General features: G+C 38.1%; 1 protein-coding gene and 1 long non-coding RNA gene across 3 annotated transcripts in view; both read right to left on the bottom strand.

Annotated features, from left to right (window-relative positions):
* Positions 1–375, bottom strand: part of LOC115221605 (inositol monophosphatase 1-like) — a 6,697-nt gene extending 6,322 nt beyond the window's left edge. The window contains exon 1 of the mRNA XM_036510961.1: positions 346–375. Within this exon, the coding sequence (XP_036366854.1) occupies positions 346–375 (30 nt within the window). The remainder of the gene's footprint in view (positions 1–345) is intronic.
* A 69-nt stretch (positions 376–444) lies between these two features.
* Positions 445–23,305, bottom strand: LOC118766935. 2 transcript variants are annotated; one of them, XR_005002842.1, is made up of 3 exons: positions 23,011–23,305; positions 11,488–11,572; positions 445–687 (listed from the first exon to the last, which is right to left on the bottom strand). It is a non-coding gene; the product is annotated as an uncharacterized LOC118766935 (long non-coding RNA). The 2 variants fall into 2 exon arrangements; XR_005002841.1 differs by lacking the exon at positions 23,011–23,305 and adding an exon at positions 21,355–21,526.
* Positions 23,306–26,840: the final 3,535 nt, after the last annotated feature.

Genomic DNA, 26,840 nt, shown 5'->3' with positions numbered 1-26,840 from the left:
TTAAAATTAAAATAACAATAAAATACCAATTATTAAGTAAATTGCAAAAAAATTTTTTTATTTTTTTGCAATTTTTTTTTGAATGATAAAAGGTGTTTTTTTTCTAATTTATATATATTATATATATATATATTATATATATATATATATATATATTATATATATTATGTGAAATTGATTTAGTATTCTAAATGAATTTTTTCCCTGTAAGTTAGGATTAATTTTCTTCAAATAATAATAATTATTATTATATATAATATTATATATATAAATAGAAGAGAGAGAGAGACAGACGACAGACAGAGGTGAGAGAAAGAGAGAGTCATATATACAATTGTGCCGTACTATGACTAACGGACTACCCCCTCGGAACATTTCATAGCAGGTTCAAACAGCAGCTCTTATATACATGTGTGTGTCTGTGTGTGTGAAAAGATCAGTTAAATACGTTTATATAAAGTGACGTTTTTTTACCTTTCCGGCTTTTTTAGTTAGTTCCAGTGTAAAGACAAATATGTCATCGATCGATTCAGTCATTTCCCATCCGAGAGAATCATTGAGGCTCTCAAAAAGAATCTCTGGGGTTTCTCCAACTTGACAATCAACAACAACGGCCATGGCTGAGCTTTTTGTTATTGCGTTCGTTTCTGTGTTTGGTTATCTTAAGATATATTTTGTTATCTTCGTCTACAATGTGCAAAATAAAAGAAGGAAATAGTTATGCATTTGGTATACGTCGAAAATGAATAAATTATTTGATATTCGATAGTACTACATGTTATAAAGCGTGCACGGCCATCATACTAAACTTGGTTTCATTATATATATATATATATTACATACTTTCCTTTGAATATATATGTATATACACTTTCCTTTAAATATATATGTATATACACTTCCCTTTAAATATATATGTATATACACTTCCCTTTAAATATATATGTATATACTCTTCCCTTTAAATATATATATACACTTTCATTTAAATATATATATACACTTTCCTTTAAATATATATACACTTTCCTTTAAATATATATACACTTTCCTTTAAATATATATATATACACTTTCCTTTAAATATATATATATACACTTTCCTTTAATATATATATATATATATATATATATATAATATATATATATATAATATATATATATATATATATATTAAAGGAAAGTATGAAAATGGAGATATAACATTTAATAAAAAAATATTATCTGCAAAAATTAAACATGGTCCTTACAGCTGTTTCAATTAGGCTTAATAGATTAAATAGAAATAAATAAAATCATTATATTAAGCAAAATTTCTTCAGAGGGATAGAAAAAATATATACCGTTAGATTTTAAGTGTTGCATTTTTGAATCATCACAGCAGACTGAGTATTATTTTATGGCTAATATTGGTATATGCCCGGATTAAGGGGTTATAGGTTGTTTTAGTGTGTAATGGATATTATGTGAATATAATTAAGGTAATTAGTATATAAACCATTGTTTATTATCATAAAAAGAAAGTAAGAATATGAAGATACAGCGTTTGATAAAAATTCATTATGTGCAAGATTCAAACATGGTCCTTACAGCTGTTTCAATTAGGCTTAATAGATTAAACAGTAATAAAATCATTATATCAAGCAAAATTTCTTCGGTGGGATAGGGTAATAATAGGTAAATAAACAGAAGCTGAATAGTAAATTACAATGAATAAGGGTATCGTATGAATGAGGAGATAACATAAATAGTTAGGTAAATTGTTTATAAAGCTGGGGGAAACTTATATAAAAATAGTATATAAACATATATTAACACAGGTCAAAAAGCATTCATTTTTTAATTCAGTGCATATACATATATATATATATATATATATATATATACATACATACACATAGATATAAACATCTAAATATAAATACATGTATACATAGGCGCAGGAGTGGCTGTGTGGTAAGTAGCTTGCTAACCACATGGTTCCGGGTTCAGTCCCACAGCGTGGCACCTTGGCAAATGTCTTCTACTATAGCCTCGGCCGACCAAAGCCTTGTGAGTGGATTGGTAGACGGAAACTGAAAGAAGCCCGTCGTATATATGTATATATATATATATATATATATATATATATATATATATATATATATATATGCGTGGTGTTTGTCCCCTAGCATTGCTTACAACCGATGCTGGTGTGTTTACGTCCCCGTCACTTAGCGGTTCGGAAAAGAGACCGATAGAATAAGTACTGGGCTTACAAAGAATAAGTCCCGGGGTCGATTTGCTCGACTAAAGGCGGTGCTCCAGCATGGCCGCAGTCAAATGACTGAAACAAGTAAAAGAGTAAGCTTATATTAACACTGGTCAAAAGGCATTCATTTTTTAATTCAGTGCATATATATATATATATATACCGGAGTAAACACATAAATGTGAAACAAGGTGGAAAAAAGAGTACTCAAATACCAGTGGTAGAGTAATATGCTTTATTTTAAGCGGCAGAAAAACAGATTTTGTTGAATTTTCTGCTGCTTAAAATAAAGTATATATATATATATATATATATACATACACATAGATATACACATCTAAATATAAATATATATATATACATGTAAACACATACGCGCTCACACACACACACACATATATATATATATACATACTTATATACACATACTTATACTTATTAATTCATATGCATGGTTCTTGTTGAATACATATCCTTATATACATATATATATATATATATATATATGAACCTATGTAAATGTAGGTATAGGTATAAACTAGTACGTGTGCACTTTTGATAAGCACACATAAGTGTATATAGATCAGTTAGTGCTTGCATTGATAAAAAAAGTTTTATACTTATTATTTTTTCAATTACTTTGTTCTTGATAGTCTATGCTAAGTTATAACTACATAAATATATAAACATATATATATATATATATATATATCTAAATACTTAATTTAATACTCTTTAAACGTTACTTAATAATTACTATATTTACCTCCCCTTATACATTAACTGGAAATATTTTTTGAATATACAAGCGACCTTAGCACTTAAATAATTTCAGCTCTATTTATATTGATACAATCGTCTTTTCTTTTAGAAGTAAAACATCTTAGATTTTTCTGTTAGATCGATTTAATTAGATTATACAGAACGTTATCTATTTTTTAAAATATTTAAATAATCAGATTTTTCTTTTTTTTAACTTTACGTAACCTATACCTAATATTCTTTTTAGAAGGTGATTGTACAATTTTGCGTATGTATGTATGTATTATCCATGTATGCGTATTTGTTTCCTTATCTGTGTGTGCAGACACGCACACATATATATGTGTGCATATATATATAGGTATACATGCTTTATATGAAAAAATCTGTGTTATGTATAAGTGTTGACTTGTGTGTGTGCACGTAATTGTTGTGCGTGTACGTGTGTACACGTGAATATATATATATATGTATATGTATGTGTGTATGTGTTTATATATATACATATATTTATATTTGTGGAGGGGCAATGGCCCAGTGATTAGGGCAGCGGACTATTTGAGGATTCCAGTCTTGCAAAACCCAAACTAATTAAAAGTTAAAATTAAAAAAACTAATTAAAATTAATTAAAATTTGTGCAGTTGTTCATTGAAGCAATCATTAAAGCCGAAGGTTTTAATGATTGTTTCAATGCGGGAGGAGAATCGTTGACATGCTTTCAACCCCCGAAAGGTTGAAAGGTAAAGTAAACAGCGACAGAATTTGAACTCAGAACATAAAACCGAAAGAAATGCCGCTAAGCATTTTCTCCGGCGTGCTTTTGATTCTGCCAGCTCGCCATCATAAGTATCAATATAATCCTTTCTACTATAGGCACAACACTTGAATTTTATAGAAAGGGGTCTAGCCAAATACATCGGTCCCAGTGCTCAGTTGGCACTGAGGAATTCTAACCACGTTTCGTGGTTCGCTACTTCAACAGCTCCTTTATAGGATCCAGTGGCTAAAAACATCATCAGAAGGAACCACGTTCGGTTTCGGCCCCTCCTCTACCGTTTTCGATTTCCCCCCAACCTTCGAAGGTGTCATCAGCTCTGGTGTTCAGTGCGTTTTCCCTTTCTCCTTTATTTTTCTTTCTCCTTTTTTTCCTTTGGTTTCTTCGATGGAGCGTCAACGAATGTCAGCGGGCGAATGACCATCCTGCTAAATTTCCCTTTAAATATTCGCCGGTAGGCTCCAGCAGCCAACACCAGCTAACTGTCACGTGACACTATCTAAGCTTCAACTGACCAACGGAGGGAAAGGACGCGTAGTTTTTCGCCCCGAAAATATGGAAGACAACGTCGACTTTGGTGGAATTTGAACTCGGAACGCAAAACTGAAAGAAAGTCCGCTAAGCATTTTATCCGTAAGGGTAACGATTCTGCCAGCTCGCCACCATATATTTCTTTCCTGCCCACAAAGGGGCTAAACATAGAGGGGACAAACAAGGACAGACAAACGGATTAAGTCAATTATATCGACCCCAGTGCGTAACTGGTACTTTGTTTATCGACCCCGAAAGGATGAAAGGCAAAGTCGACCTCAGCGGAATTTGAACTCAGAACGTAACGACAGATGAAATACCTATTTCTTTACTACCCACAAGGGGCTAAACACAGACAAAACAAACAAGGATAGACACACGGATTAAGTCGATTACATCGACCCCAGTGCGTAACTGGTACTTAATTTATCGATCCCGAAAGGATGAAAGGCAATGTCGATCTCGGCGGAATTTGAACTCAGAACGTAACGACAGATGAAATACCTATTTCTTTACTATTCACAAGGGGCTAAATACAGAGGGGACAAACAAGGACAGACAAACGGATTAAGTCGATTATATCGACCCCAGTGCGAAACTGGTACTTAATTTATCGACCCCGAAAGGATGAAAGGCAAAGTCGACCTCAGCGGAATTTGAACTGAGAACGTAACGGCAAAATGCCGTTAAGCATTTCGCCCGGCGCGCTAACGTTTCTGCCAGTTCGCCGCCTTCCAGCTCGCCACCATATGTATCAATAAAATAATTACCAATTAAGCACGGGATACAAACTCAAATGACTGAGTCATTTCTCGAAATAAAAAAAGCCTCTGCACCCATATTAGAAATTATTGTCCGTATCTTCACACTACTTAAGAGTGGATCTTTCAATAAGCGTGTGACATATTCTTGGCAACAACGTCACTTAATTCCTTTACCAAGCTTTCATTTAACAGCATTTTGTTTTCGCAAAATATACAATAAAACACCAAATTTTCTTTATTTATTGTCTTTGCGTACCTGTGTTCGTATGTGCGTGAGAGAGAGAGAGAGAGAGAGAGTGGGGAAGAGAAAAGAAGGAGAGAAAGAGAAAGATTGGTGGGTTATAGTTTATGAAGACATTACAAGTAAAAGGTGCCAACTTGTTTCAAACGACCATTTATTATATTTTTATATATATTTTATTTTTTGTTTTTGTTTTTTTTTTCTATCTTGGCACCTAACGATCGTACTATAATTATGCAACAGGAAGAAAATGTAACGTGTCAAATTACTGCTTCTTAAAAGAAATTCGGCTAATTGGTTGCTTATTGGACAGTTCTTGTCAACAACTTTTGATTGCAGTACGAAAGAGAGGAGCAGCGACAGCGAGTAAAATATAATAGATAATTCGAAATGTTTTAAATGGGACAACAGCAGTAAAACAAAACGAGAGACGGGCAGAATTTAATTCACTTTCGTTTTATGTATTGTGTTCAAATGTACCGAGATTGACAACGCGTGCCATCATTTTGGATTGATGACAGGTGAGGTGGCGGTGGCGGCAGCGGAGGAGAGGGTCGACAAATTAATTAGCAATGATACGCAGAGGAGAGTCCTAGCGTCAGAGACGAAAGTGGGGGTTCGTCGGTTTGTGTCATGTCACCATTTCTATTGCGTCGCTTGTGGTGCATCCATGGTTATTGTACACTTAAACAGCTATCTTATTTCTCTATTGCCCACAAGGGGCTAAACATAGAGGGGACAAACAAGGAGATACAAAGGGATTAAGTCGATTATTTCGACCCCAGTGCAAAACTGGTACTTAATTTATCGACCCCGAAAGGATGAAAGGCAAAGTCGACCTCGGCGGAATTTGAGCTCAGAACGTAGCGGCAGATGAAATATCTATTTCTTTACTACCCACAAGGGGCTAAACACAGAGGGGACAAACAAGGACAGACAGACGGATTATGTCGATTATATCGACCCCAGTGCGTAACTGGTCCTTAATTTATCGACCCCGAAAGGATGAAAGGCAAAGTCGACCTCAGCGAATTTGAACTCAGAACGTAGCGGCAGACGAAATACCGCTAAGCATTTCGCCCGGCGTGCTAACGTTTCTGCCAGCTCGCTGCCTTCACTTAAACAGCTATCTACAGCCAAGTCCACATAGCTCTATGTTAAGTACCTCGTGTTGAACAGTGAAATCAAAGATTACACTGTGTAACACGATTTTTGTCCTTGGATAGTAACTGCTATTTCCTATTTCCTTTCTCCTAAAAAGTATAACGTTCTTCCTTTCGGGGGCCGATAAAATTCAAAGCGAATATTTTATCGAATGTGTTCGTTTTGTTAATTATTAATGAGAAAGCAGGTACCATCTCACAACCTGTTGACCTTATCTTCACGTTATTTTCCTCTCTCTTTTTCTCTCTTTTACCCCCCTCCCACCCATGCTTTATATATTATAGCATCGTTTTCCTTGTTTCCTTTATCTTGCTTCTTACTCAAAACAGATCACCCGAAACAGCAGTCTACTTCTTTTCCTTTTATCAGCGTATCATTGTGTACAACTTCTATTGTCAATTCTTTCTTGTTTACATTCAATCCATTACCTTTCGGATTTTTGTCGATTTGCTCTAAACTCTTACGTTGTTCAAATGTCCGTCTCTTATTCCACTCGTTCCCTTTGTATCCTTTTATCTAAACATCAATTATACTTCTCAAAGTTGTTAACACTTTTAAACTTTCAATATATGTCCTCCATAACCAGCATTATTTCATAGTGCATGGTTTAAAAGATTTTCAGATGTTTACTTATTTTAGCTATCATACGTGCCATCAGCAATTTCTTTGATTTCAATTTTGAAGTTATCGTTAGGAATAAACGAACTTTAGGCTATTACCTCCGCCTTAGCGAAGGCAGAGGTATTGTTTTCAGTTGTGTTTGTTTGTTTGGACAGGATATCTCAAGAACCACTTGATGGATCCGGCTGAAACTTTCAGTAATGTTTGGCCTCGTGACTGACACGAGCTGATTAGATTTTGGGATCGATCCGGTACTGGACAAAGATTCTGGATTATTTTTCCGGGGGTTTTTTTTAATTAATTTTTGAGAGCAGTCGGGTTCATTTTTAGCATTCTCGTTTGTGAGAGAGCAGTCAAGTTTTTATTTCAGATATTCTCATTTTAAAAATCATCTCCGGCTAATCGTTGAGAGGACGTTAGTGTTGCGCTCTCTGAGTGCACTTGTTTAAAATATGTTTTGTGACATTTAATTTCTGAAGGCAAATTCACTACAGCTACCGTGGAGGAAAGATTCTTCCTAACGGTAAAATGGTATAAAAACACCATATCTGCCCAGTGCTTTCCTCTAGCGGATTCTTAGACCCACGTTTCCGTTTCCTTAGCTTTCTTCAATGGGAAATACCGAAGAGAGAACCAGTCACTAATGTTGTCTGTTCTTTAGTTAAAGCTACGACTTTGAATCTGCCCATAGTTATTTCTCTTCAGTATTTACCAATGAGGAAGGCTTAAGAGCCAGAAACGCACATCTGGGAATCTGCTAGAGGCAGATACGGTGTTTTTACATCTACCATAAGAGAGAATTTTTTACCCCATGGTAGCTGCTGTGCATTTGCCTTTAGAAACATATTTTTTAACTAACCCAAAATTCGTTTATACATAATCACTGGTTGCCACTTATGCTACTATATATAATAGAAAAAATGTTTATTTGAAAAATACAAGATGGGCAAAATTAGAGAATGCATGACGTAAAACTCAAGAAATCAAAATTTTGCCTGGAATTTTTATAATCAACATCGATATATTTATAAGATGTGTACATTCCTGTATTTTTAATGACTTCAGCACATCTCCGTCCACAGGATTTGACCAATTTCTCAATTTGTTCTGATGTAATTTTATTCCTTTCTTCCTAAGGTTTTTCCTACAAAATCGTGACATTCACAGGTCGGTGCTCTCTGATCTTATCACCGTCTGTCATTACTATGCATCTAATGACCGGACCTGCCGACTTCTGTTATTCCGGGTGTTACTCCGTGGATGCCTGTGGCTTAGTGGTTAGGGGTATTCAGCTAGCAGTTTGGGATATTCAGGTCATTAGTTCGATCCCAGGCAGTGTGTTATGTCGTTGAGCAAGTTGCTTTATTTCACTTTACTCCACTACACTGAGCTGGCAAAAATGAGTTGTATCAGTATTTCTGTCTCACGCTGAATCTCCCTGAGAACTACATTAAGGCTACGCGTGTCCGTGGAGTAATCAGCCACTTGCACGTTAATTTCACTAGCAGGCTGTTCTGTCGATCGGATCGACTGGAACACTCGTCGTTGTAACTGACGGAGTGCCTGTTTTATTTTATCGACTGTGAAGTGATGAAAGACAAAGTCGACCTCGGCGGGATTTGAACTCATCGCAAAGAGCCAGAATAAATGTCGCTAAGCAAAGGATTCTGCCAGCTCATTAACTTAAATCTCGTATAAATCGATTTGAAAAAAATTATTATAAGTTAGTATAAAAAACGATAAACGTCACCCTTTTCAAGCTTAGCCAAGCTCATGGGCCCGGTTTCCCGGTTTCTGTGGCGTATGTGTTCCTCACAGCTGGACGGGACGACAGTCCACCGCAGCGTTACTCAAGAAACAGGAAGAGAAAGAGAGAGAAAGTTGTGGTGAAAGAGTACATCAGGGGTCGCCACCATCCCCTGCCGGAGCCTCGTGGAGCTTTTAGGTGTTTTCGCTCAATAAATACACACAGTGCCCTGTCTGGGAATCGAAACCACGATCCTCCGACCGCTAGTCCACTGTCCTAACCACTGGGCCATTGCGCCTCCATGCGCCCTTTTTAAACCCTTAGCCAGGCTCATGGGCCCGGTTTCCCGGTTTCTATGGCGTATGTGTTCCCCAGCTGGACGGGACGCCAGTCCATCGCAGCGTTACTCATTTTTGCCAGCTGAGTGGACTGGAGCAACCTGAAATGAAACCACAATCTTACGATCATGATGCTGACATCCTAACCACTAAGCCACGCGCCTCCACAGGCTAGTGTGTTTGTGTATATATATATATATGTGTGTGTGTGTGTGTGTGTGTGTGTGAGTCCGTGGAGTAATCAGCCACTTGCACGTTAATTTCCCTAACAGGCTGTTCTGTCGATCGGATCAACTGGAACACTCGTCGTCGTAACTGACGGAGTGCCTGTTTTATTTTATCGACTGTGAAGTGATGAAAGACAAAGTCGACCTCGGCGGGATTTGAACTCATCGCAAAGAGCCTGAATAAATATGATATATATGAAAGAAGGCTTGAAAATGCAATTTCAAAGATGTTTATTCACTTGACGGTTTCACTTTTTTAGAAAAAGATTGTCAAAAGTAAAATGTAAAGCTTTGTAAAAGCTTTGTTGTGTTAAGTACTGGTTGTCATTAAAATACATATATACATTCTTTGATAATAATAAGAAAATGTTTAAAACAGTTTACAAGAAAGTATTCAACAAACGGTATTAGGCCCGGTCAAGCCAATAAACATCCTGCGATACCTTACTTTATTTATTAAAATTTTATGTATTGATTAAGTCTTTCCTTGTTTGTTTTGCAAAATAGTGGTTTTGTCTCTAATAATATTTTATAATATTTTACTATAAAATTGGATTTAATCCTAAATCTGATTTTTTCCCTGTAAATTTGGATTTATTCCCTAATATTTATTATTTATATATATATATATATATATATTCTTTATTGCCCATAAAGGGCCAACATAGAGGGGTCATGTACATCGAATGAGGTTATAAAATTATATATAAAAATGATTATAAAACCGATAAAACACAAATTACAATACAAACAATAAAAGGACAATATGAGGTAGGTTAAAAAAAACAAGTGTGCTCCGACCCCACGAGCCTTGTCTTTTTAACTGACTCCTTTTGGAAGTCCTTACACCGTATTCGCACAAGGCCTTTCACTCCCCAGCATCCGGGCAACACGTATCCATTTTTTTTTGTACGTACACTCTGACAGACACCTTCTCTTCAGCCCGACTTTCCTTTTCAGATGGAACGTTATATATATGTATATATATATATATGTATGTGTGTGTGTGTGTGTGTGTGTGTGTGTGTGTGTGTGTGTGTGTGTTAGAAATAAACCACCTTTTATCAATTCAATATTGAAAAATTTAATTATAGCATTTAGAAAAATTATATAAAATATATTCCTTTCTAGATCGTATAGGAATAGCCTTCAAAGATGAATTCCCAAAAAGTGGTTCTATTTTACTTGTAAGATTATTATTATTATTATTATTATTATTATATATTATATATATATATATATATATATATATATATGAAAGAATGGAGTCGAACGACGATTTAACAAAATTCCTTTATTCTCGACACATGTTTCGAAGACTGCATATTCTTAATTCCGAAGGAATAAAGGGTGCATTATGCCTTCGGAATTAAGAATATGCAGTCTTCGAAACATGTGTCGAGAATAAAGGAATTTTGTTAAATCGTCGTTCGACTCCATTCTTTCATTTATCTATAGTAAAAAAACACACAAATTTCCACACGAAAGCACGTGATTTCTGCCCTTGGCATGTAGCTTCAACCGTGCTTTCTGACGTAAATTTGCTACCCGGGTATCGGTTAAGCGAATTATCCATACTAGGATAATTCATTCAACTACTTAAACATATATATATATATTAAATTCAGCTTACGTTGAAAGTCAACAAAGTTTGCTTCAGAAGCGTTGAAATGTAATGAAAGATACAGATAAGGAAATAATTTTATTCTCAAACGCAGGATAATGCTAATAATATAGCATGAACAGGATAAACTATCCATATTTTGCAGGAAAATCTATCGGCGGCCAGGCATGTGAGTTCGTGTCTCATGACTGGTCGCCGACAGATTTTTCTGCAAAATATGGATAGTTTATCTTGTTCATGCTATATTATTAGCATTATTCTGCGTTTGAGAATAAAATTATTTCCTTATCTGTATCATATATATATATATAAAATAGAATAAACAAAACTGTATATATAAATAAGAGAGAAGTTTAAGAAAATTTTGAAGAAAACATAAAGAAGAAATAATCAAAGAAAAGTTACAAAAATCAGGAGTTACCAAAGAAAAATATGAAATACCTGAGATTAGGATCAATTCCTTGAGTGAGGTGAGTGTGTCCAGAGGTCGACGACGAAGCTCTTTTGACAATGAATAAACAAACGTCTGAATGAACGAAGAAAAAATGTATATATGTGTGTATATATATATATATATATATATATATATATATACAGAGAGAGGGAGGCAGATAGACTTTATGTATGTATATATATTATATATAATATATATATAATATAATATAATATAATATTATATTATATTATATATATAATATATTATATATATATATATAATATATATGTATTATATATAAGGTTATATGTATTATATTATGTTATTATGTATTAATGTGGAGGAAAAATCATATGAGGAAGAGATAGATTTTTAAGATTGTTGTTCGATTATCGATATTATTTTTGTTTTTTACTTTCCACGTCTTTCCCTTTCACTCTTCCGTTTAGCGACTAAATCGACTCGGACAAATCTAGACGCTTTATTTAAAACAAATAAAATGAATAAATAGATCATATAAATAAACAACTAAGTAAATAAATAAGTCTCAAACTTTTCCACTTACTTTTGCAGGACAGAGGGAAGCAACTTCCGGGAAAAATAACAAAAGAAAAATGTTTTTGTCTCTACTTTTCTGTGAAAGGATGGGTGGGGTTGTTCATTAATATATAATTATATTTTTTGTTATTGCTTTTGTTGTCTTAGTTTTGTAAATTCTCATATGTATTATTCTTTATCTGTTATATATTTTATATACTGTGTTATTATTGTTGTTTCTCAGACGGCTGCCATGCTGGAGCAATTAAGGAGCACTCCGTCGGTTACGACGACGAGAGAGTAGAGTCTTAGCTGTTTCAGCCTTTTCCAGTAGTTGAGCTGTTGCAAAGAGACGATCTTCTTAGTAAAGCTTCGCTGGATTGCTTCAAGGTCCGCTGTTAATTTTACACTGTTGGATGACCATAGCTGGGAGAAGTAATCCAGGCGACTGAGGACGAATGTTCTCAAGAGGACCACCATGGTTTCCTTATCTCTGGTTCTGAATGTTCTCAGGATCCATCCAGCCAGTCGTCTGCACTTTGTCGCCATCCTGGTGATGTGCACTTGGAAAGAGGTATCATCACTCATGTTGATACCCAGGTCCCTCACTGATTTAGGCTCTGGGATTGTAATTCCCTGTGGACCAGTGTACCCTGTAAGTTTCATATCCAGTTTTGGACGCTGGTAAGCGCAGGGCTTGGAATCTTTCAGCATTAAACTGTATATTATTATCCTCAGCCCATCTGTAAATTGAGTCCAACTCCTGCTGCAAATGTGCAACATCGCTGGGGTTCTGTATTTTCTGCGAGACTGTCGTATCGTCTGCGTAGCTAGCAAGGGTGGCTATCCGGGATGTTGAGGGTATATCTGAGAGAACCACTATGAAAAGCAGTGGTCTCAAGACAGTGCCTTGTAGAACACCGCTCACTACTTGTGCTTTCATTGACGTGGCGCCATTGGTCACTACTGCCCGACTTCTATCTTTCAGAAAGTAATGTAACCACTCCCCAAGTTTTCCAGCGATGCCGAGATCACGCAGTTTGAGGCATATCATACCATGATCCAGTTTGTCGAAAGCTTTTGCAAAATCAAGGTATACTACATCCATGTTTGAGTTGTTGAGTAACTGCCTCAACACCCAGTCATAATTTGTCAAACTTTGCTGATGTGTGAAGTCAGAGATAGGCCTATAGTTTTTAGCATCTGCTCTGCTTCCCCTTTATAAATTGGGAATATTATTCCCTCCTTCGGCTTGCTTGGCAGTCTGCCATTTTCAAGAAAGCTCTGGAAGAGAATCTGGAGGGGTTTTGTCAGGGCACGCTTACAAGATTTGAGGAGGATTGCTGGGAAACCATCAGGACCAGCAGTTGAGTTTGCGTCCACCTCATCTATGGACCTCATCTATGGATAGTAGTATATCTTCTTCGCTAATGTCAATGTATTCCATCGTAACTGCCCCGCTGGTTATAGGTGAGACGGCAAAGTCCACTGGTTCGTTCACTTGTCTGTGTTCCAATGGGGTGGTAAAGACACTTTTGAACTGGTCATTCAGTACCTCACTGATCCTGGTTGGACTATCTGTGAGGGAGCCATCCTTTTGGAAGAGAGGTCCTATCTTGCAGCATACTGATGCTGTTTCTTTGGCGTAATGAAAGAAGGCCTTTGGGTTTGACTTAATGTTTTTTTAATAACTCAGGGTTCTTTGTCTGCTCTTTCCATCATATAGGATTGTTGCAGGCTTTTTTCAATCTCCATCAGTGTTGTTTTTAGGCGATTTGCAATCTTCGTCCCATGGGGATCTTTATATATGAATATATATATATTATATATATATACATACATTATTCACATTTGACGGATATTTGTCCTCATCTTCTAACACAACGTTCTCAGCCTTCATCAGGTGTCTTGGAAAATTTCGAACCTAAGGTATTTTCGATGTTATTATTGTTATTCAGGTCACTGCCCAGTATCGAACTCGGAATTTTGGGGTTAGTAGCTCGCGCTCTTAACCACTACGCCATATACCCGTGGAGTGAATTATGGAGTGAATTTTAGGGCTTATAAATCTAATATTCTCCTATCCTTCCTATCTTGTAATTTGTATTGAGTATGAATTGAAATAATTGTAGGCTATCTTAATTAATTAATTAATCTATTTATATCCATTAAATCTCTCCATTTTCTTGATAATATCATTGGCTTATAATATGTTTTCCCAGCCTCTGTTCTGACACTTTCCCACCTGTTCCTCGTACTCGCACGTTTCTTCTCATTATGTTCTTCTCAGCACTCCATGTTCCCGTACGATAATTTCTGTTGCTTCAGAGATGATAATAATATCTGACTGGAGTGTTGTTGGTACTATGTTCTTCGGCTGTCAACCAAATCGACATGCTGCTACCAGTCGGAAACCAGATAGAGGAGGCCCACTTTTGATTTTTGATGGTGCATTCTAAGCGTCTACTGAATGATATAATCTCTCTCTATATATATATATATATTTGTCCTGGGCCTTGTCAACTAAGCTCTTCGGATAGAATCCCAGACTCACCCTTTCAGTTGCTAAAATGCTCTCCAGCTCGTTTTGCTATACACGTGATTCTGTCTCTTGAATATTGTTGTTGTTGTTCTTCTTGTTGCCGTTGTTGTTGTTGCACGAAGTTAGCTTTGCCTTTCTTCCTCCTGGGAATCGATTAAATTAAGAAAGTCATATATTCTATTCTTAACCACGGCATATGGTGTAGTGGTTAAGAGTGCGGGCTACTAACCCCAAGATTCCGACTTCTTTGAGACGTGGTGCGGTTTAGTTACTTGTACTTGCAGTGACATTCACCCTGGGCGGGTTGAGTCGCCTCTGTTAGCACCCTCGAGGCATCTCGAACCATGGCACCCCACGCACGACGGTGCTGCGCCAGTTCACTGGAGATAGCGAGCCAGTCACGGTTCCATCGGCGCAAGCCGACCACCTGCGGACCCGTGAGCACGGAGAGGTCCTCCTTGATCGTCGTAGCCCAAGTCTTCAGCTGCCCGCCCGCGCGTTTTCGCCAGTTGAGAAGAGGAGTTGGGAGAAGGACATCACGGCTCAGTTCACCCACCGGACGCCTACATGCATGGCCAAACCACCGCAAGCGCCGTTGCAGAAAGACAGATGGAAGGGGCCGCAGAGACAGGTGAAGTCGGAGATTGGCGGTTGGAACTTGATCCACCCGACGGCAGCAAAGAATGCACCGGAGGCAGTCATTATCGAAGACTTCCAGCCTTCGTTGATCGACCACCCGCATAGGCCACGTTTCACAGCCATATAGAAATACTGTACGAACGACGGCCTGATATATTCGCCCTTTGGTCACCGATGAGATCTCCCTTCGGTCCCACAAAATCGCTGTTTATTTGTGCTGATCCCAGTAGATAAGCTCTTAAAAACTGCCCTGAGCATCAATAGGAGTCTTCTCCATGGACTTTTATGTAGCTACTGAAATGTTCTAAGGATTCTCTTTCAGACCAGAGCGATAAGAATGATGTGCCACTCTTACCCTTGATGTGAAGATTAACAGTGCTCGGCTATGAGCTTATGTAGTCTGGATAAGAAACCGAACATTATACAAACCCGCCTGCAGGATACCTGACCAAATAGTTCTTACTACAAACTCTCTAATTTTGCTTGTGCTTCCTGTTGCCGGAGCCGCCCATTCTGCTCTCTCAGCCTCCCTTTACATCTGTTCTAACCGTCTTCTGAATGATATATATTTCTTTATTACTCACAAGGGGCTAAACACAGAGAGGACAAACAAGGACACAGGGATTAACTCGATTACATTGACCCCAGTGCGTAACTGGTACTTAATTTATCGACCCTGAAAGGATGAAAGGCAAAGTCGACCTCGGCGGAATTTGAACTCAGAACGTAGCGCCAGACGAAATACTGCGAAGCATTTCGCCCGGCGTGCTAACGTTTCTGCCAAACCGCCGCCTAATATCTTCTGAATGATTTTCTCTCTCTCTCTCTCTCTCTCTCTGTCCTTGGCAACCAAGCTCTTTGGATAGAATCCCAGGCTCACCCTTTCAGTTGCCAAGATGCTCTCCAGCTCCAAGATGCTTTACACGCGATTCTGCATCTTGAAATGCTTTCTCCATCTTCTAGTTTTTCCTTTTTCTTACACTGATACCAGCTGATGACATTTTCTGGTCCATTGACCCCCATGTACCTGTAAGACTTCTGTCGCTCATGTTACCATAAAGTTTTCCCTGGGGTTACTCACTGGAAGCCACAAGGTCGAGTATGCTTTTAACCCTTGTGGGTCGATAAAATAGAATGTGAGTTGAGCCCTGAGGTTGATGTAATCGACTATCCGCTCCTCTCAAAATTGTCGGCCTTACACCAAAATTATTAAAAAAAACATTGTTTTCACATCTTGGCACAATGCCAGCAATTTGGGGGTGAAAAGGTAGGTCGACTACATCGACCCCAGTGTTCAACTGGTACTTATTTCATCGATTCCGAAAGGATGAAAAGCAAAGTCGACTTCGGCGGAATTTGAACCCAGAACATAAAGACGGACGAAATGCCACTAAGCATTTTGCTCGGCGTGCTAACGATTCGGTCAACTCGCCATCTTTCATTAGAAAGAGCTATTAATATTGTTGTTGTTTTTGTTATTGTTGCCGTTGTTCTTGTTGCACGAAGTCAACTTTGCCTTTCTTCCTCCTGTGAATCGATCAAATTAAGAAACAGTCATATATTCTTTTCTACTCTAGGCACAAAGCCCGAAATATTTTGGGGGAGGAGGAAGGGACAGTCGCTTAGATTGACCCCAGTACGCAACTGGTACTTAATTTATCGACCCTGAAATAATGAAAGGCAAAGTCGACCACGGCGGAATTTGAAACCAGTTTCCATAGCGCTTAAGTAACCGAAATCAAAGCATTTCCCCTGAACGGGACGCAAGTCCGCTGCAGGGTTCCAGGCTAGCAATTTCGAGGAGGGGAAGGGACAATTCGATTACATTGACCTCAGTACTTGACTGATAATTTAGTTTATCGAATCCGAAAAGATGAAAGGCAAAGTTGAGCCCGGCAGAATTTGAACTGAACGTAAAAGAGCCGAAAGAATTACTGTCGAGCATTTTTTCCGACATGCTAACGATTTTATCAGCTCGCCACCTATTTCTTTACTACCCATAAGGGGCTAAACACAGAGAGGACAAGCAAGGACAGACAAACGGATTAAGTCGATTATATTGACCCCAGTGCGTAACTGGTACTTAATTTATCGACCCCGAAAAGATGAAAGGCAAAGTCGATCTCGGCGGAATTTGAACTCAGAACGTAGCGGCAGACGAAATATGGCTCATTTATTTATTTTTTTAACTTGTTTCAGCTATTAGACTGTGGCCATGCTGGGGCACCATACTGAAGAATTTTAGTCGAACGAATCAACCTCAGTTTTTTGGGGCTTTTTTTTCTTTTTAAGCCTGGTAGTAATTCTATCGCTCTCTTTTTACCGAACCGCTAAAATACGAGGTTGTAAATACACCAACACCGACATCAGTTGTCAAGCGATGATAGGGGTCACACACACACACACACCACACACACACACACACACACACACACACACATTGACTTTGGTCAGCCCGAGGCTATAGTAGAAGACACTAGAGATCTTTTCGGTTTGACCGGCAGTTTTTAAAAATATTTTCCACGTAACTAAACACTTTTAAACTTCGTATACTGGTAGAATGTGTTTATAAAACATCTTTTTCTCTTGGCTTTATTGAGAAAATTCTATGGTTTGTAAGATAATTGTTGTTTTTTTTCTTCAATTTCTGCAATTTCAGCCAATCCATGACGTCTATTGAGGTGAAAACATTCTGTGCCGTATATGTCCCTCATTTAAGCAACAGATTGGGTTTATTTACATTTCTGAAGAAAAAAAAGATACCCTTCCCCCCACCCCTAACTAACCCTAAAACAGATTGAAATGCAATGGATCGATACTAGGGTCTTAATTATGGGTGACAATTTCATGTGTCACCGCTAGAAAAAACTGAAAAGATCCGACACTAGAGTTAAGTTTCCGCGTAGTGGGCTGAACCCGGAACCATGTGGTTTGGAAGCCAATTCCTTACCACACAGCCTATCTATTTATATACTCTTTTACTTGTTCTAGTCATTTGACTGCGGCCATGCTGGAGCACCGCCTTTAGTCGAGCAAATCGACCCCGGGACTTATTCTTTGTAAGCCCAGTACTTATTCTATCGGTCTCTTTTGCCGAACCGCTAAGTGACGGGGATGTAAACACGCCAGCATCGGTTGTCAAGCAATGCTAGGGGGACAAACACAAACATATACACACACACACACACATATATATATATATATATATACACGACAGGCTTCTTTCAGTTTCCGTCTACCAAGTCCACTCACAAGGCTTTGGTCGGCTGAGGCTATAGCAGAAGACACTTGCCCAAGGTGCCACGCAGTGGGACTGAACCCGGAACCATGTGGTTCGTAAGCAAGCTACTTACCACACAGCCACTCCTACGCCTATATGTATATATTTTATTAGTGGTGAGAGTTATTATTCTGTTTTGTTCTTTATTCTCCCCCCCCCACACCCACCCCCCACCTCCTCTGCGCCGCCACTCTCGTGCCTATTATGTACCTTTATCGAGAGTTAATTGTCGAAACTTTCCGCTAGACAGGTTATTAAAAAAAGAAAAGAAAAAAAACACTTAGTTTTGAAAACCTAGTAAACAATGGTCTTAACGGAAGTAAGGCTTTGTCTTTTGCTTTCTTCTGTCTTTTTCTTCCTCGTCTTTTTCGGTGGGGAAGTCTGCCTTTTCTGTTTATTCTTTTTCCCCTTCTTTTTTCTCATATTTTCTCGGTTTCACTTTTCTGCTTTTATCTTTATTTTCCAGAAAAAAAAAATGAAGGTATAGGCGCAGGCATGGATGGCTGTGTGGTAAGAAGCTTGCTTTCTAACCACGTAGTTCCGCGTTCAGAACCACTGCGTGACACCTTGGGTGACTGCCTTGTACTATTACAGCCTAGGGCCGAGTAAAGCCCGTCGTGTGTGAGTATACACACACACACACATAAATAGATAGATAGATAGATAGAGAGAGAGAGAGGGGGGAGGGAGGAATGTAGTTCGCTTGAAACAATACACAAGGCTTCAAGCGAACTACAATACTCTCCTATATATATATATATATAGATAGATAGATAGATGATAGATAGATAGATAGATAGATAGAGATAGATAGATAGATAGATAGATAGATGATAGATAGATGATAGATAGATGATAGATAGATGATAGATAGATGATAGATGATAGATAGATAGATAGATAGATAGATGATAGATAGATAGATGATAGATAGATAGATGATAGATAGATGATAGATAGATGATAGATAGATGATAGATAGATGATAGATAGATGATAGATAGATAGATAGATAGATAGACATACACACACATATATAGATAGGCAGCAAATTAATCCATCTGTGCCCACCATGTTCTCTGGTTTCTTTGGAGGCTTTGTGTAACATTCTAGGTGAGAAGGGCTTACTTCTCCCTCCCCCAGCCCCCTCCACCACATTTATTGGACGAAAGGTTTTCCGTGAATGCTTCCCATCTCATCTCTCTCACCGTGTAACCTCTGAAAGGGACAGGAGGAAGAGGCAGGAAGGAAGAATCGACCGGGTGTATTTGTCGGTTTGGTATTTTGTCGGCGGCAGAGGGATGACAGGTGAAGTCAGCAACCACAATATGATTTGAATTCGTAACTTAAAGAGCTGGAATAATTATCGCGAAACATTTGTCCGACGTTCTAACAATTCTGCCAACTGACCAAGGCGACACATGATATTTCTGTAGCAATTGAAAACGCTGACATCACATTGCAGAGGGCCTAAAGCAACGGAGTCAGTCCCGTAACGTACATACGTTAAAACCTTGCATCCAGATATCACAAGTGACATTTGATTCCTAAACAGGTTGTTAGCTAAATTTGTTCGTTCGTACCCCACGTCCCATTTTATTTTGATCTTTTACAACTGGGGGCGGGCCACAAAAATGAGTTTTTACTGCCTTTTGGACTGAGATAAAATATATATTTTACAAATGCTCACTACCTTACGAAAACTATAGCAGCAAAAAAAATGGTCTTCCCGAAATGCATTAGAAGCATTTTAACAATCTTATATAACTATTTCAGAAAATTATCGCCGTTCTCCGAGTATTATAAGAAAAATTTAGGCGGGGCAAAATGAGTAAGCCAAGATAAAGTGAATTTGTCTTTTCAGTTTTCCAGAATCGCATTTGAAAAGTCTCATACACATCAATATCCATCCGTAGACGCCAGAAAGATCGGAAATGTAAAAAATAAGTTTTAATATTTAGATCAAGTGAAAGAGGATCATGGAAAAGTGGCACCTAGTATGAAATTAACGAAACTCGACTGAATCTCAAAATATTCTCTGTAGCTTCTTTGCGATCTGCTGGAGTGTCTGTTCTCCCGATATAGTTACGCACCATGCGGTAAAAAGGAAGAGACCATTGAAATTAGTCATTACTCAGTTTACCCCGTTTTAGGCATAACTTTTTGAAACTTGAAAATTATCAGATTGGCGTGAAATCCAGAGAAAGGAATATTGAACATTAAACACCAAAACATATCCAGATAGTTTGTTAGCAATCTCAATCACAATCTGGTCGAAGTTGAGTAAAAATTTCTAAAAAAAAAAAAAAAAAAAAAAAAAGAAATTCTAAAAAAAAAAAGACACAAACAAACAAACCTGTCACCTGACTTTGCTTCGGACTCAACTTCAACAATTTTTACTTCAAAAAATGATGCAAGAGTACAAAATGGTAATTCAGTACTTGCAATGTAATGATTTGAAACGGGTAGGGAGAAAATAACGACAAACCAGAAATTACTCATTTTACCCCGTTTACTGATTTTGTCCCCGCTTCCCATTAATTAATTATTTGAATTAACACGAAAAAGATTTTCATATTTTTTTTTTCTTTGTGGTTCTGTCTTTTCTCTCCCACTTATGTTTATAGTTTTTGAAATTTGAATAAATTTTTACCTCTCTCCAGCTATATGACGAAGGAATGCTAAATAGGAAAAAAATTAATATATATATAGACGAACGAATTTATCTGACAACCCAATAATAAGAGGCGATACTCAAGAATTGAACACTTTCACAATAAAAAAAACAAAAGCAAAACTGTGACATTAATAAAATAAACAGATGTGTGTGCGTGTATTGGAGAACGCTAAAGCAAGGGTGCTATAGATATTTACCAAGTAGTGGTCAGGTAAATGAAAATTTAAATTCCAAATCCGTCGTCCAGGGCGAGTGGTTCCGAGTGTAGAAAGTCGACTTTAAGAACGATACTCGTCGAGCGGGTGTAGAAGTAACAAAAAAGCAGACTAATACAATCAGACTTAATGAGTGCATTTACAGCTATTACATCATTCCTTTTGTCTATTTGTATTCCATGTCATTACTGTCATTAGATCTGCTCGTGTTTATCTCCCTTCCTTTACTTCGAGTTATATATATATATGTAAAATACAAAAATGCGACAAGAACGCAAAACATCGAAATAGGTGATACAAAAAAGGGATAACAAAACATCCCTTTTTTGTATAACCTGTCTGGATGTTTTGCGTTCTTGTCCCATTTTTCTATTTTTTATATACAAAAAAATATATATATAGCTGCGTAGGTACACTCTGGTGTCATATATATATATATATATATATATATATATATATATATATATAGGGAGAATTCACAAAAAATTACGAAGACAAGTGGTGTAGACAACAAACAGATGTATTAGTATAACGCTCGGGGAGTGAAAATGTCTTCAACGTTTCAAGCCTACGCTCTTCCACAGAAAGGAACACAGAAACAAGGCGATATATATATATATAACGTTCATTCTTCTTTTTTCCTGAAAATGACCAGGTTAGCAGCTTTGCTCTGTGTGGGTCCTCAAATGGTTTATTTGACCAATATTAGCATAAAATCCACGTCTTTAGTGGGAGCACGCAATAACAGTATGATGACCTTGTAGGACTCTTCCTTTCTGTGCAGCCCTCCTCCCTTCAGTTTTTTTTATCATTTCTGATTCTGAGTGCTGTACTTCAGAGTACGCAGAGAACATCTTGCTTAAGATCGCCACAAGATGTTCATAAGTAGGCCGTTCAACGTTACACTCTTTCAAGCTTTGTATATTTTCGGTTATGCTTGGGTACCACCTTAAATGGTTTTAATCGAAAGAATCGGTCCCAGTACTTGTTTTTAAAGACCAGTACTTATTTTATTGAACCTTTTGCCGGACCGCTAAATTAAAGGGACGTAAACAAACCAACACTGTTTGTCAAACGGCGGCAGGATACTAATACAAAGACGCACGCACACATACACACATTCTTTCAGCTCCGTCTGCAAAAAAAAAACACACACACACTTGTTGCTCAATATGCCACACAGCAGAACTGAACCTGAAGGCATGTGGTTGGGAAACAAACTTCTTACCTCACAGCCATGCATTTATGTCTTAAGTTAAGTTAATTTTGTGGCTCAAAAAGCAAAAGCAAGGCCATGTAGGAGGACATGAAGTTATGCACAGGGAGGGTGTTCATGCAAAGAGTTCAGGCCATTTCTGGTCAAGAGAGTCTTTGAACCGAGCGGCATCTTCACTATCTCGTCCGGCAGCTTATTCCACGGATCCGCAACCAGGACGGAGAAAGCCCCTCTCCTTCGATTGAGATGAAATCGTCGCAGATAGAGCTTTTCGGTGTGCTTTTCTTGTTATGCCCGTGAAGAAATTTGTGTCTTGATTTGCGCCAGGCGTATTTGAGTCTTGACTTGTTATATTAAGCCTCCACTTGCACTAGACTAATTACATTGAGAGATAAAAGTATTAGACGACCGGCCTCACTCACTTGTCTAATTTTCTGGTTTAGTGGTAAGCCTTGTTCAAAGTGACTGGGGACATATCAGGAATGCAAGGGGTCACTGAGCCCTGATATATGCATCCCACAGCAATGTTGCTCAACATCGCCTTCCTGTCCACTGAAACTTAAACTCCGGAATTCCTGTTTTTCGCATGTGTCTTACAATGTTGCATGGCTGGTGGCTCTCTTGGGTTCAGTGGCGTAACCAGAGTGTCCTCCACCCGGGGTAGTCCTTGAGTTTACTGTCACCGCCCATCCGTCGTATAAGCCAATAGAGGCCCATACAGCATCACTCCAATAAAGGCTTCGCCCGGGGTTCACCGCCATCCTCGCCTTCTCTCCCCTTCCCCCAAGTTACGCTAATGGGCTGTGATTGGAAGGAGACTGAGTTGCTATGTTAGCCATGTCTAGCTAAAATGTAGGTATACCTTTGTAGGTTTTTAGACATTTTATGTAGATACATGAGATTTGTTGAACACACAGAAACAGACTCAAGCAAGCAGAAACGTTAGCACGCCGGGCGAAATGCATAGCGATATTTCATCTGCCGTTACCTTCTGAGTTCAAATTCCGCCGAGGTCGACTTTGCTTTTCATCCTTTAGGGGTCGATAGATAAAGTACCAGATAGGCGCAGGAGTGGCTGTGTGGTAAGTAGCTTGCTTGCCAACAACATGGTTCCGGGTTCAGTCCCATTGCGTGGTACTTTGGGCTAGCGTTTTCTACTATAGCCTCGGACCAACCAAAGCCTTGTCAGTGGATTTGGTAGATAGAAACTGAAAGAAGCCCGTCGTATATATGTATATATAGATATGTGTGTGTTTGTCCTCGCAACATCGCTTGACAACCGATGCTAGTGTGTTCATGTCCCTGTAACTTAGCAGTTCGGCAAAAGAGACCAATAGAATAAGTACTGGGGTCGATTTGCTCGACCAAAGGCGGTGCTCCAGCATGGCCACAGTCAAATGACTGAAACAAGTAAAAGAATAAAAGAGTAAAAGAGTATACGCACTGGGGTCGATGTAATCGACTTGATCCCTTTGTCTGTCCTTGTTTATCCCCTCTATGTTTAGCCCCTTGTGGGCAATAAAGAAATAAGAAACACACTCAAGTAACCACACACAAAATGCATGTCGGGAGTGGAGATAGTTCTCACCGTGCCATAAGGTATATAAGGCCACAACACAATCTCTCCAACCAGCTTGGTTTACTTTCACTGTGCTTGTCTCATTCCAGCTGCTTCTCACTTCTTGTCTCTCTTCGCTATGTCATTTTTAGAGCGCCCTTTAGCTCTTCTCATGAAATAAAATTGCCCAGTTGAGAGTTCATAGAGATACAGGTACAATACCGAACACCTTGGCGTAGACATCTTGTTTAATGATGGATCAAAGATTTTCGATAGGCCTCACCATCAACCTTTCAACTTTTATGCCGTAAAACTAATAATGTTTAGGTTATCTTGACAGAATGGGAGGGAGCGTTGTCATGCATGAATACGAGATTCCTTCGAAGTGACAACGGTATGTCATCTAGCCAGGGATCCAAGACCTCCTTCAGGAGATTGCAGTAGGCGGCTACGGTCGTTTTAATCATTTCAGGTACCCTGACTGGACCAACAAATCTGTCCCCAATGATACCAGCTCACAACATGACTCCTGCACCCTGTTGTTGACGCCGAATAGGTTGGTGACGCTCACCTCCAAAACAGTTATGTTATGGTACCAACCAGCATGTTAGACACTCATAGTTTCGCCTTTAATCACTTCAGAATGTTAAAAGAGTTTGAAAATGATCTGAAATGTAGGTTCTACTGCAGAAAACGTTACGGATATTGTGACGTCATAATGATAATTTGTAACAGGTAAAACTTCACCGAAATTAGATTTCTGAAACGAAAGCTCCAGACAAATGTCATTGATGTTATGACGTCATAATCACTATTTGGAAAACTCCTTTGGATTACATGAAAAATGCTAAATACAACTCTCTCTCACACACACACACACACGCGCGCACAGAGTAACAGATAAGAGATGTGTTCGGTCATAAAGATGATAACCAGAAGAATCGCTCGCCTGAACACACACACACACACACACAGTAATAGCTGCAACCAAAACCAGGAAGGAAATGCTTAAACGGAGAATTTTCTGTAAACATGGAATCTTGTTAAAATCCATCCAATCATTTTCAAATTTTTTACCAGATTATTATTTTTGAAGTTCTCTGTCGAAATGGTGCTCATATGGCTTTGCATGTTGATGACGAAAATCGCTTTCATGTTTTCGCTTTTTTCTTGTCTAAAAAATTACATCCGAAATACTTATAGAAAATTTGAAATACTTATAGCGGTTGGGAGAAACTTAGAATTCTAAACATGGTGAAGTAGATTTCTATAACTCAGTCGAGGTCTTACCAAAGGTTTTCTAGTGTGCTAAATACCACAAACAGTATAACTGTAAACGCCAAGCATGACTGTATGTGTGAGCATGCATGCATGCATGTATGTATGTATATTCCCAGAAAGTTAGAGCTTGTGAATCCAACCAACTAAGGGATAATATCTATCCAATATACTGCTGGTAGAATACCCAATTATTAATACACAAGTGGTTTTTTATTGCATTGCAATTACATTACCAAGTGTACTAAAGGGGTGAGGGTAAAGAGACATGTATGTATATTGTTGTAATTGTCATTTTAGTAATTAAATAAACTGACATAATATAATGTCTAAAAGTTGATGAATACCACCTATTGATCCCCCTCCATTTTCTTATTGCTCTCTCTCTCTCTCTGTATATATATATATACACCTTCGGCTATTTGAGTCTAAGGAGTTGCCTATACTTCTAAGTACTTCATAGGTGCAAAACCAATGATCACACTACGACCGGGCATAGCAATTAACTTTCTTTCTTTCTTAATTACACACACACACACACACACACACACACAGACACACACACAGTAACAGCTTAGGATTGAAATTTAGGATTTCTCGGTTTTCTGTAAATCGATTTTGATAAAAAAATTTTTATTCCATCTCTTTTGCACAGTCTGGCAACACCATTGTTATGTTTTCATTATCTTATGTAACACCCTTTCTTTTTTTTTTTATTTCAGATTCTTCAATTTGGGGGTGAACCAAGCTAATCGTTTTTCAATGAAAATAGCTCATTTAGACATTTTTTTAATCAGAAAATGATGAGAAATTATACATATTAAGCATACATTGAGTGTATATTCAACAGAAAACCATAATACTATAACATTTATTGACATACTGAATTATTTAGTCACATGAGCGCCATTTCGACAGAGAACTTCAAAATCCCTATTACTGATGGAATCTGTCAATACTAAAAGGTTGGATTACCTCTACAGCAGCTTTGATGGTTGCCCATAAGACATCTTTCGACTTAAATTAGCGTCCATCGGCATAGGCATTTTGTTTAATGATGGACCCACGATTTTCGATAGGATTGAGATCCGGAGATGCTAGCGGCCACAACATCAACCTTTCACCTTGTATGCCATAAGACCCAAGGAATATTTAGGTGGCCCTAGCAGAATGGGAGGGAGTGTTGTTATGTATGAATATGAGATTCCTTAGAAGTGACTGTAGTATGTCATCTAGCCAGGGATTCAAGACTTCCCTCAGGAAATTGCAGTAGGCAAATACGGTCATTTTAATTATTTCAGGCACCCTGACTGCGCCAACAAATCTGTCCCCAATGATACCAGCCCACAGTATGACTCCTGCACCCTGTTGTTGACGTCGTAAACGTTGGTGACGCTCACCTCCAAAACAGACCCA

Source organism: Octopus sinensis, linkage group LG18 (assembly GCF_006345805.1).
Source record: "Octopus sinensis linkage group LG18, ASM634580v1, whole genome shotgun sequence".
Lineage (NCBI taxonomy): Eukaryota > Metazoa > Mollusca > Cephalopoda > Octopoda > Octopodidae > Octopus > Octopus sinensis.
Note: the sequence above shows the minus strand (reverse complement) of the source record. Positions and strands in the feature narration are given on the sequence as shown.